Consider the following 12,438-nt stretch of genomic DNA (forward strand, 5'->3'; position numbering starts at 1 on the left):
CAGTGTATTTAGAAGATGCAGCAGCTGAAGATGAAAATATAAATCAAACGGCTTTGATGGATTTTATCTGTAATACCTGTGAGCTCGTAGGGGAGTTTTTAAAGGGTTGTTCGAGAACAGTGTGACACAAACTTCTTTGTTGGTACAATTAAAAGCACAGCACCGACGTTATTGCTCACTGCAGAAACTTGGACCATAGATCCGGTTCAGGGATGCCAAACGTGGCACGTGTGTCACCATCCACCCGCCAGTCAGGAGGCCCGACTTTCTTCTTTTTATCAGGTTATAAATGTGTTTTTTATGCTCTAAAGTTTAACATGGGAGTCTGTGGGGGCTGATCCACACTTGGAACCAGACTAAAGAATAGAATAGAATAGAATAGAATAGAATAGAATAGAATTGTGGGCACTCCACACCTACTGTGTGTTGACAAATTATGTCAATTAGAGGAACTGCAACCTTTGTCTGACAGCTTGAACATATTAAGTTTTCATTGTTTTACTGACCAACTTTCTTAAAGGCTCCTGGCTGAGTCTGTGTGAAAGCTGAGAGCTTTGTGGAGCCGTTCATTTGTTGTGAGCAATGCAGATCCAGGAGTTTATGATCCTCCACCTTCACCTGGCCCTCCATCCTCCGCCGCCCTGCACATATCCGGATGCGCTGGTCAGTGAATCCTCTTTGAGCATCTTAAGCAGCAGGGTTCACATCACTGTATGATTAATTAAAAGCAAAAGGCAGCTTAAAGTTTGGTGACTTAAAGGTCGGTGTGAGGTTTTATTCAGCGTGGGGGGCGTGGTCTTCTCACGGTGTAAAACATACACGCACGTGGCATCTGTGGCATCTTTGTGATAAGTGTGCAGGAGCGAGGTTGTTTTAAACTCAGCATCTGTGCACGCTGTCGTCTTCATTCTGCCTCCACCACAGGGGGCAGAAGATGATGCATGTGACGAAATAAGGAAACTAAGGAGATATGAAGGCGACAGAGATGAGAGGCTACACCCCACCGGGGAGAGGGGTCCCTCATTTCCACCCACTTAGATTATTAAAGTTTTTAAGAAAGGAAAGGTGAAGCACATCGCCGCCTCCTCCTCCTTTCAGTGAAGGTCAAAAGGTTATCTGCAGTCGGCCTGCCAGAGGGATCAGAGTGACCTGTGACATAACCACCTGCAACTTAAGCCCACTGGTCACCACTGCCTCTTTGCCTTGTGCTTTGTTCTGTTACTATCAAAAAAATATTCTTGTATTTTCCACACTTGGTCGTCAAAATGAAAATCGTTCACGTTTTTCAGCCTCAAGCTGATTTCATCGGGCTGGAGATTAAATATCGATGTCTTAGGCTTTGATTCTGGTTCATTTATAACTTTATAAAGCAACAACTGTAACCCACAGATCCATCAGAGTGATGTAAATTTCATATAATAATTGTTAAGTACATCAAATCAACAATGTTTTGCCTGCAAAACTGATATTTTTTGCCAGCTTCAGTGCTGCCAGTGATATTTTTTCCTCCTCCTCAGTAAGTCTCAGTATTTTGCAGGTGCACCTCCCCTCTCTGTTTCTAGCTGATACACATTCTTGTGTCATAAACTGATGGAGCGGGTCACCCGGAGCGCTCGCTTTGGCGTCGAGCCGGCATCTTCTGGTCCAGCAGAGGAGGAGAGTGTCAGACCTCAGCAGCTCTGATGAGATTCAGAGCCATCGCTGTTAATTAAACCTGCTGCTAACAGGAGACTCACTGAGACCGAGTTCATTCTGCACGAGTTCCACTTTATTCTGCAGCTTGTCGAACCTCCTTCAGCACCAATAACCTGCAGCGATGGTTCCCGTGTGACTTTATTAGTCTGTCTCATCACTGTGGAGGAGTTTTGGTTGCTTCAGCTCGTTGAGGTTTTGCAGCATCCGCTCATGCACAGCTCTCTGAGCTCTGCAGCAGCTCCATTCTTTTCTTCTTCAGTCGTTCTGTTGCAGACCTGCTGCTGTGCTTGGATCTTTGTCCTGTTGATGACTCTGTTTGGTCCAAGCTTCAGCTGTGGGACACAGTGACACCCTGACTCTACAGAGGAGCTCATGGTCCACTCAGATCATTCACTACTTAGAATCCCTTTACCATGACCTCAAGTCTTAGAAAGAAAGTCTGAGAAAGACAAAGCTGATTTTTTGGCATCTGGAACAACAAACTGTTTTGCTATTGAGCCTTTGAATTGCTTTAAACTGAATAAGGACACAGCAGCTGAATGCCTTGTGTACTCTTTGCGTTCAAATATATAACACAAGTGTTTATATGCTCCTCTGGAAAAAGTCCGCGTGAAAGCGAGATAACGGGATGAATAAAATAAAATGAGAGGAAATAAAACGTGAACTAACTTTGCAGCAGAGCCGATCTATAAAATGGATTTTGAGGAGAGATTTAAAAGCGCACACGTAGCCAGGAGATATAAAGCTAAAGTGAAATCTTCCATCAAACGGGATGAATTATCTATCTGCAGTGTCGAGCCTCTCAGTTTACTCTCAGAGCGTAATGATGTGGAGTGAAACCAGCACCTGCTGGGGAGCACCGAGATGAATCTGAAAGCCGCTGCTATGATTAAAAACTCAGCAGAGATTCAAAGTGCGGCTGCTTTGCAGTAAATGGGCTAAAACGTGTTGATTCAGAGAAACCTCTGCTGTGGTTTCACTAACGGAGGCTCCGCTCAGAGGCTCCTCACACTGGAGCTAATTAGCAGAGAAAGGAGAGGACATTAGAGGCGGTTACACACCACGGGAAATCATTTCACAGCTCCCGCAGCGGCCCTGAGGGGGAAACGGTCAATGTAGAGAAAAATGTATACACGAGGAGGGATTACGTGTAATTACATTAGGCCGTAAATTATGCAGCCAGCCAGCTCTTTACTGCTTTATAGTGAGAAATCGGTCTGTTCTAACTTTGTTTAAATCATTCAGGGACATGTTCTTCAGACTGAAACCAGAACACTCGGCTCGCTCCCAGAGATCATTTTTAAAGGCTCTGGCTGTAGATATTAAAATCCTGTTATTACCAGCTTCTGTCAAATCATTCATTTAATCCCTGAAGGATTTGTGCAGGGTTTCAAAGCCACTGCAGCTGTTTTATCATCTGATCTAAAAAACACAGAAGCTCCGATAATGGTGCAGTGAAGTGAGTTTATTCTTACAGGACAGGGCGCAGACCATCAAACAGCAGCAGAAAAGAAAGAAATTAATAAATAACTCACTAATAATTGAGAATAATAATCAGGTGAGGAAGAGCGAAGAATAGAGAGATGAAAAATATTCTTAAAACCAATTATTTAATGTGTCTAATGTTTGTTTTGTTCTTGAATTTCTGAGTTCATTCTCATAAATTTGCAGATTTTGTTTTCCTTCTAATAAAATTATTGTAGGTTTTCTTGTAAACTGACCATTTTCCTCATAAATGTGTAATTTATTTTAACAAATCTCATAATTTTACTATCTCTCATACATTTAAACATTTTCCTTATAAATTTGCCGGCTTTTATGTTAGAAAGGTTTCATATCAATTTCCTTTTCATCCTCTAATTTTAGTTTTCATTTTTTTCTGTTTTATTTCTTGGTTTGCAAGTTTCTCCACACAATATTTTACATTTTCTCGTAAATTTGCCAATTTTTCCTCGTAACATTTTCATATTCTCCTAAATTCTTATAAAGAGGGGAAAGAATGAGAGCAACTAGTGCTGAACATTTGTTTGAATACACACAGCAGTTTAAAAACCGATGAAATGTATTTATTGGTTAAAAAAAAAATCTATAAAACTGTAAATAAATTTGATAAATTCAAGTTGTTTTTTTCTTTTTAGCTTTCACTTTGGAAGCTGCTTTTAATTTGAAAGTGCTACACCCGGAAATTGCTTGTCACGGCGTCGGAAGTCGAGACTTCTATTTATTTATTTATTTTAAAATAACTTTATTGAACACACAATGAGCATACAACATACGGAGACTTCAATTTTTCATCTCTTCGCTGTTTTCACTCTTATTTTCAAAGTCTTGAATTTGGCCCCTCATGAAACACAAGCGCTTATATTTGGACCAATGACTGTTGGACTGTTTAAAAGTTAAAATCTTTAAAAGCTGTGAAAAATGTAAACTAACGGCGTATATAAATAGTTATATATTATAATAAATATAAAATATTATAATATTGATAAAATAATGGTTTCGTTTTATCGTGTAATTTCGTGTACCGTGTGATTTATAGTTCAGTGACACACTTCCCGTGTCTATATTTTCATTTGACTCCAGTCGGTGGTATTTTGGTGAGGGACCTCCCATGCTGAACTCCACTTCCGGTCGGCGTTTTTTTAGTTTTTTCTTTAAAAGATGGCCTCACGCGCTCAGGAGGTGTCTCTGCTCGGGCTGTGTGACGGAGAGATCGACTCCAAGAAGCACCGGTGCTCCTATCTGACCAACAAAGTAGGGGGTCGGCCGGACTGGCCGCCGGGCATCGCTGCCCGGTCACCGCGATGCGGCCGCTGCAGAGTCCCGCTAGTCCACGTGGTGCAGGTGTACTGCCCCGTGGACACGTCTCCGCACCACAGGAACCTCCACGTCTTCGCGTGCCCGGGAGCTGAGTGCAGCGGTCGGTCAGAGTGCTGGGCGGTGCTCCGCTCACAGTGCCTGGAGGCAGAGGTGCGGACACCCGGGCCGCCTGCACCGGCTCAGGAGGCTCCTATGCGGGTCACTGACTGGTGTGACACCGCTGACGACTGGGGGATGGGGGGAGAGGAAGACAATGATGGATGGGGAGGAGGTGCGAAGCAGAACACACCTGTGAAGGAGGGGACAGGAGCTCCAGAGGCAGCAGGTAGGGCTGGACAGAGTTGCATTTTAAATCAAAGATTTGACACTTTTTTCCTCTTAAAATTTGAAAGTTTTATTCTAAAGGATGCCATATTTTATATATAGATTATAAATTCATAGCCATTTTTTCATTAATTTAAAGTTTTTCTCCTCGTTCCCTTGAGGTTCTTGTAAATTTGAAGAACTTTTCTCGTTACACTACAAAGGACCAAGGATAGAGGTCGTCTTTCAGCACTACTTCTTAGCCAACAGTTCATCTCAGGGTGGTTCAAACATGCTTCTTAGAGGAGCCCTGCCCAGACGCAGAACAGCCACTATGCAATAAAATAGAGATTTCAGGCCTACCATTCACAGAAACATCAAAGGACATGTATGCTTCAATAGCATCAGCTCCTCTCACAGCATAGTTATTAAAAATGACTGACTTCATTAATCCCATGCAAATCACACCTATGTGGAAGAACCCCGACATACTACAGAACAATAATATGATTAACTCCCCAGATTGGAGTAGTAAAGGAATTAAATACTTGGAACATATATTAGAAGGAACAGACTTTATCCCATTTGACTAGTTTTACTATATGAGATTAACAAGAATAGATTTTCAGAATATCAACAAGTTAAGTCTATAATAAAAGGAAATTTAAGCCTAATAAAGTCAAATTACAAACACCATCGAGTGTGGTACAATTCCTTAATCTCAAAACCTCCAAATTACTGTCCAAAATATACAAGACGCTCTCCAAAACAGGTGAATCTATATCTCTTCCTATTATGAAATGGGAGGCAGAACTATCAGTCAGCTTGGACCACCTTAACACACAGGTGTACTCACAGGTGTACTCACAGATACACACTATGGCTGTATCCCAATTCAGGGTCTGCAGCCTTAAAGGCCGCATTTCAAGGCCGATTACGTCACAGCGGCGCGCCGAAGGCTGTCCCAATTCAAAGGCTGCTCGAAATGCGTCCCTGAAATGAGTCCTTCATTTCCCTGAATTTTAAGGCTGTGACAGGCAGTGTAGACTTCGTGGCCCAACATATCCCAGAATGCATAGCGCGGCGGTGGGTGTGGATAAATTTGCACAAAAAAAAAATAAAAATAAAAATAACGGCGGATGAGGGGCGCCTGAAGAGTAAACTTTAAGTACTGAATATGATGTCACTTATTTATGTGCAAATGTTTAATAACGAAGAACATTAAACATTACTGTTGGCTACATGTCGGCAAAGTCATGTGACATTAGTGACGTTTGTACTAACTTGGTTTTAAAGCCTTTACTTTAAAATATACGCCGTTCAATAGCTGAGCTTAATCTTACAGAGAATGATCAAAGCTCATGTAGAAACAAACAAATGAACAAAAGATTTTCTCCTTCATCTCTGTCAAACACAGCTGTATGACACGTTTCCAGCTGTTAGTATCATGGTTGCTAGGCAACCTGGGCAGCGCGACGGAGGCTTTTTTTTTTTTTTTTTTTAACTTTATTGACAAACAACAGTATCAGCGCAAAGGAGGCTAGACCGTCCCATTACACAAGCCTCGCACTTCCGGCCTTAGCGGTCTTTGAGTACGCGGCCCTTGAGGATCGTTGAGGCTGCGTACTTTAAGGCTGCAGACCCTGAATTGGGATACAGCCTATCTTGGGCGGCTGCTGTCTTTATCCTGTCTTCCTTCTCTCACACCAACCAATCACAGCAGATGGCCCCGCCCCTCCCCTGAGCCTGGTTCTGCCGGAGGTTTCTTCCTGTTAAAAGGGAGTTTTTCCTTCCCACTGTCGCCAAAGTGCTGCTCATAGGGGGTCATATGATTGTTGGGTTTTTCTCTGTATGTATTATTGTGCGATCTACTGTACAATATAAAGTGCCACAACTGTTGTTGTATTGTTAGTTCTGTGTGCTGCTCAGTTACATTTATTATTTGCTGTCATGTTAGCGTTTTGCTGTGGTCTCTGTTTTTATTATTTTCCTTCCTCGGCAGGCGTCTCTCTCCATCCCTCTTCTCCTCTATTTTCCCCTCCCCCTCTCTTCCTGTTAACCATCTCCCCATCTTCACCTTTATTTATTTTTTCCTTTTCCCCAGGCCTCTCCGTTATGGTTGTAATAATCCAAAATAAAGTGATTGTATGGAAGTCTGAGACAGTGAGCCTCTTGCTCAGCTCACCTCTGAGCTCAGTACCTCCTTTGAGTTTATGGCGTCAGTCGCTGGTTTTAATAAATGATAAAGTGAAGCTCCTGTTAGAGTCACAGACTGAGAGCAGGGAGCGCTGTAGTGCGAACTACCTTCTGACAGGCAGGTGAGGTCGTCTTATGGTTCTTTTTTTTTTCCCTGACAGGTGGTGAGACGGACGTCAGCAGCCGTCTTTGTGACCTCAGTCTGGGGGACTCGCAGGAGGACGTGACCGCCTTCTGTCCATTCTTCATCAGCGTGGTGGAGGAGACGGATGTGTGCGGGGAGGACGGCGACCTGGAGCACGCTCAGGAGCTGCTGAGGGAGTACGAGAGGCGGGAGGGCGTGGCAGTGGGGGAGTTAGAGGGAAGCGGAGGAGGCGGGGACGAGAAGTATGAGAAGACCGGAGCCCGACACGGAGACGCCGTCTTCTCCAGGTTCATGAAGACGATCTCGGTGTGTCCGCAGCAGATCCTGCGCTACTGCCGCGGCGGGAAGCCGCTCTTCATCTCCGAGCCGCCGTCCAACATGGCGCAGCTGGTGCCAGCGTGTGGCTCCTGCGGAGGCTCCCGGACATTCGAGCTGCAGCTGATGCCCGCGCTGGTAAGCCTGCTGCAGGGGGAGCGCGGCGGTGCAGGGGTGGAGCTGGAATTTGGGACGGTGCTAGTCTACACCTGCGCAGACAGCTGCTGGACATCCAGGTCGGACTCGGCCGTGGAGGAATTCTGCTTCGTTCAAACAGACCCAGACCAGCAGCTCTTTGTGTGACGGACTAACCTGAAGCTCGCCGTCGCCATCATGGTGGGATCGCGGTTTATTTATACCCCGTCATGATGTCAGAAGATCAAAAATCTGAGGCGAGCTCGTGTTAAAAAAGGACCAAGCAGCAGCTTTTGTTACTTCAAGGCTTTAAAGGTTTTGCCTTAAAATGTGAAAATATAGATGTGCCTTAGTCATCGGGCCTGAGCAGAGCGTTACAGCTGCTTACGGCCACACGAGGGCGGGACACTGAACCATAGCTGCTCTTATTGGTCCTTCAGACTTCATGGTGCTGAACACAGGAGCTCCAAAGACGACATCAACACGAGTGTTAGAAAAGATTAAAAGTCTCTGCTGCAGCTCGTTTGTTCGTCATCTTTTCTTTTTTTAAAATCTTTTACTGCTGCAAACACAGCAGCAGCTGTCGTCATGTGCGAGTCATTCTTTAACTCCAAGCAGCTTCTGGTTGTTCCTGTAGAGAGGAATATTACCAACCGTGACCTCTGACCTCCCTGTAACGAAATGTTGCCGTTTCAGTGCACGTGTTGGTCGTCGGGCTCTGAAATCCTCTGAAAGAAAAGACTCGGACACACAACAAGTTTGTTTTTCTTTTTACTTCAACCTTAAACATGTTTCTAAAACGCCGTGTCACACCACAACAGTTCGGTCGAGAAGCGTCAACGTTAAACCGGGCGAAGGAAATGTAAACGAGTGTAAAACAAAGCTATAAAAATGTAAATCAGCTGAAGGATTTCAGGTTTGAGGATCAGATCCAGCGTATCAAAAATAGATTATTTGTAATTTACTGGCCAATAAATAACAGAATTTTCTCATTTTACGTCTGACGTTACCGATTGTTAGAATTATTATAACAAAGTTAAATTTCAGCCCTTTAATCTTCCTCCGATTGGCTCATGAAAAGTTAAATCTTTGGTTTGTCTGTGAGGTACGAGTCGGTTTCTCTCTAAAATTCCTGAGACAGACGAGGAAACGGTCATCTGACGTTTTCAGGCACTTGAAGATCAGTTTGGAGCACTTTGTGCAAACAGCAGAAGAAAAACGACGTTCCTGAGAGCGGTGGTGCTACTGAGGGCCTCCGCAGAACGGTAAGGTGCCGGCGCCGGACTTTGGCTCCCAGTCGTACCGGTCGGGTTGGTCGCCGCCAACCAGGCCACAGATGTCCCTGTCGATGATCTCGTTCACTGCAAACAAAACAGAAACGTTGTGGTCTGTTTATTCCAATAAAACAAACGTTGCTGAGCACCTGTGTCGGTTTGTTGGTCTCATGCAGCAACTACGTCACCATTTGCAGAGGAGTTGGATTCAGACCTGAGGCTGGACTCTGCAGACCTTTTGCAGATTAAGCAGTTAACTGCTTTGTTATCAGACTGCATGTAATCGCCAACTCGATCCCATTCAACTGCAAACTGAACCCGATCCCTGTCTTTGAAGCAGTGAGACTGCAGCGTGGTCGTGCTGTTTGGGAGGGGCAGCCCCAGCCAATCAGAGGGAAACTTTCTTGGAAGGGGGAGGAGCTAGGATGGCTAGTTTTGAACGATGCTTAACCTCAGGGGTTGCAGTGGGGCTCAGCATAAGAAGGAGGGATTACTCTGAGGTGTGACTCATGCAAAGCTACCCTCAAAGAGCCCAAAAATCAAAATATGGCTGGTGAATTTCAGCTCAGTTTGTGGGGATAGGTTAATTGATTAATCCAAATTGCCCATAGGTGTGAATATGAGCACGAATGGTTGTCTGTCCCTGTGTGTTGGCCCTGCGACAGACTGGCGACCTGTCCAGGGTGTACCCCGCCTCTCGCCCTATGACAGCTGGGATAGGCTCCAGCGCCCCCGCGACCCTGAAAAGGATAAGTGGAAGCGAATGGATGGATGGAATTTCAGCTTCTCTGCTGCTGTGTTGGCAGAGAAGCTGAAATTCACCAGCCATATTTTGATTTTTGGGCTCTTTGAGGCTAAAATTAAAATAACATGACACAGTTTACTGGACAGAGGTCAGTTTGATTTGAAGGCTCTGCAGTCACAATCAGTGCTTCAAGCATGATCTGCACCGATGGTGCTTTCCTTTCATGAAGGATGCTCCAGTCTCCACGAGCGCTAAGAAGGAGTTAATAAAGGAAGCACTTAAGCACCTTTCCTTAGGTTTAGTTCTGATTGTAGCTGCAGACTCTTCCACTTCACCTTCCCAGTTAGGAACCTGCTTAAGGACTCTGTCCTGCTGTGCCCCCGTGTGGCCGTGCTCGGTACTGTAACAAAGTGCTTTAAACGAATTCTCCAAACGCTTTAATCCATCACATTCAGCTCCTTGATTCACTCCAACAGCAACAAATTAAACAAACTGGCTTTCTTTAACTCCTCTGCTCTGCTTTTCTAACCCGTCCATTAAATACTAAACACTGTTCACACATCATGAAGCAGCAGGACTGAAATGTGCTGAGCAGGTGTGGCGGTCACACTGCAGTGCGCTCGTTATGAGCAGCAAAAGATAAAACTGAGTTCATCTGCAGAGCAGCAAACAGCTCGGTCTATTCATAGCTCTGCAGTGAAACCTGAGGCGCGCGCACACACACACACACACACACACACACACACACACACACACACACACACACACACACACACACACTTTAGAGTCACCGATTAACCAAAACCGAGAGGAAGCCGATATAGCCACGGGGAAACGCTCGCTCCACACAAAGGCAGGTTCTAACCCTTGACCCTCCTGCGATGGTGCTAACCACTGCACCATTGTGCCGCTCCTGCTGCTAGGACCTCAAGCACGACAGAAACCTTAAGCTGGATTTCCAGCATGAATACAGACAGTAAAAGCAGGGTCCCAGGCCGTGTCCATGGCAACATCACTTTATCAATCTTTTAATGAAAGGTCAGGTCAGGTGTTAAATTCTAATTTAGTATAAAAAAGTACCAAAAGTGTCCATCATGCAGGCACGGAGACCATTCATTATCCAGATTTTCATTTTTAATGCGTTTCAGAATCGTGTAAATACACTTCTATCAGCCACCGCACGCGCGCACACACACGCACACACACACACACAGTATAACCAGTCATAGTTTTCTTACCGGTGTGCTGATGCGGTGAGCATAATGTTTTTGAACATCCTGAACATTAAACTTTATTATGTCGCACTTCTACTCTGCACTGACAGACTGATTTAAAGATCTGAAATAAATCACATCTCCAAACCAGATCAATCTCTTAGGAGTCACATAACTCAAAAGCCACAAACTCCCTGTGGTGCCCTCCACAAAGAGAATGGGATGCCAGAGAAGCTCCTGTAGGTGCTTCAGTTTGTGAGCAGGATGCCGTTCCTCCGGGGGGGGGGGGGTTCTGATTTTCGGGGTTTTAAATTCGAGCTGAAAGGCGACGGAGGAAGACAGCGTGAAGATCAGACGCCCTGAGGACAGCTGCTGCCTGTGCCAACAAATTTAACCTCCACCTGCACCATTCAGAGCAGCAAATACAGCTATTATTAACCAAGATCAAACGCAATACGCACACACACACACACACACACACACACACACACACACACACACACACACAGCCAACATCACAGAGCGACAGAGTGCACACATGAGACATGAGAAGAACAAACTGAAACAAGCAGGTTTACGAGGTAAAAAGACGAACGCTGCTCATGCTTTGATACTTGGACTCCACCTGGGCAGCTTTGCATCATTCAGAGTTCATAATAATCCTTCTTTATCTCATAATGAGTCTTTGTGCAGCCCCTCAGTTCAATCAGAAACAAGCAGTTTTAGCTCCTCCTCCTTTAAGCAAATTGGCTGCCCCTTAAAAAATAGCAAGTAGGTGGAGCTTCTGTGCCTGAGATGACTGTATCATGAATAACTCGTCAGGCCAGGACTCTGCAGTCTATTCACACCTACAGGCCAGTGGACACTCTTTCAATGATGAGGATGTAACATCCTGGACAGGGAGGAACGCTGGTTTGAGGGCGGAGTCAAGGAGGACATTTACGTGAAAAGGGAAAGACCGTCTCTGAATGGAGGAGGGGGCCTAAGGGTACATCTGTCACTATCTTACAATGCTGTGATTGCAGCCATTCCCCAACTCTCTGTGAATGGTACTCATGGCCATTGATCAGTGGTTGTTGATCAGTGGTCATGAGAATTTGCATAATTATGATGAAGGAAGTGACCTCCCAGCCCATTGTTCCTTCAGTGGGCTGGTTTCAGTCATTATGCAAACGTACTGGTTATAAGATTGAAACCTGCAGTCAGCTGAGACTGAAGACGTCACCTGATGATGACGAAACGTTTCTCCCACAAAACGCTACGTCCAGGTGAACAGAATCAACTTTTGGAGGTATAGTTTCATGCATCGGTTAAAACACTGGACTCCAGGTAAAGGACGCGCAGCTGGAAACACTTCACGCAAGTCGAGCTGCCCGAGATTCACAGAATTTACATACAATGTTACCTTTTTGTGATTTATATCGTTGTCAGGACGATAAATGTCTTATATCGGGATATGAGATTTTGGTCCTATCGCACAGCCCTACTTGCTGTCACTTCCATAATTTAAAATGATTAAAATTACTTTGATCTCACATCTGTATATTATGTTGATAAATATAAATGTATATTATTGTGAAAAAAACAGGAAGAAGC

At 44.7% G+C, this 12,438-nt stretch overlaps 2 protein-coding genes across 2 annotated transcripts in view; one reads left to right on the plus strand and one right to left on the minus strand.

Moving 5' to 3' along the window:
• The first annotated feature begins 4,295 nt into the window (after positions 1–4,295).
• Positions 4,296–8,127, plus strand: pdcd2l (programmed cell death 2-like). The gene is made up of 2 exons (XM_040038747.1): positions 4,296–4,840; positions 7,176–8,127. Exons 1-2 carry the CDS (start codon positions 4,357–4,359, stop codon positions 7,775–7,777), a joined length of 1,086 nt encoding a protein of 361 aa, XP_039894681.1. The 5' UTR covers positions 4,296–4,356; the 3' UTR covers positions 7,778–8,127.
• Positions 8,128–8,367: 240 nt separating this feature from the next.
• LOC120737845 (nuclear factor of activated T-cells, cytoplasmic 3-like) overlaps positions 8,368–12,438 on the minus strand; it is a 29,194-nt gene continuing 25,123 nt past the window's right edge. The window contains exon 10 of the mRNA XM_040038738.1: positions 8,368–8,970. Within this exon, the coding sequence (XP_039894672.1) occupies positions 8,852–8,970 (119 nt within the window). The 3' untranslated portion in view covers positions 8,368–8,851. The remainder of the gene's footprint in view (positions 8,971–12,438) is intronic.

Source organism: Simochromis diagramma, unplaced genomic scaffold (genome assembly GCF_900408965.1).
Source record: "Simochromis diagramma unplaced genomic scaffold, fSimDia1.1 OVJJ01000366.1, whole genome shotgun sequence".
NCBI classification, from domain to species: Eukaryota; Metazoa; Chordata; class Actinopteri; order Cichliformes; family Cichlidae; genus Simochromis; species Simochromis diagramma.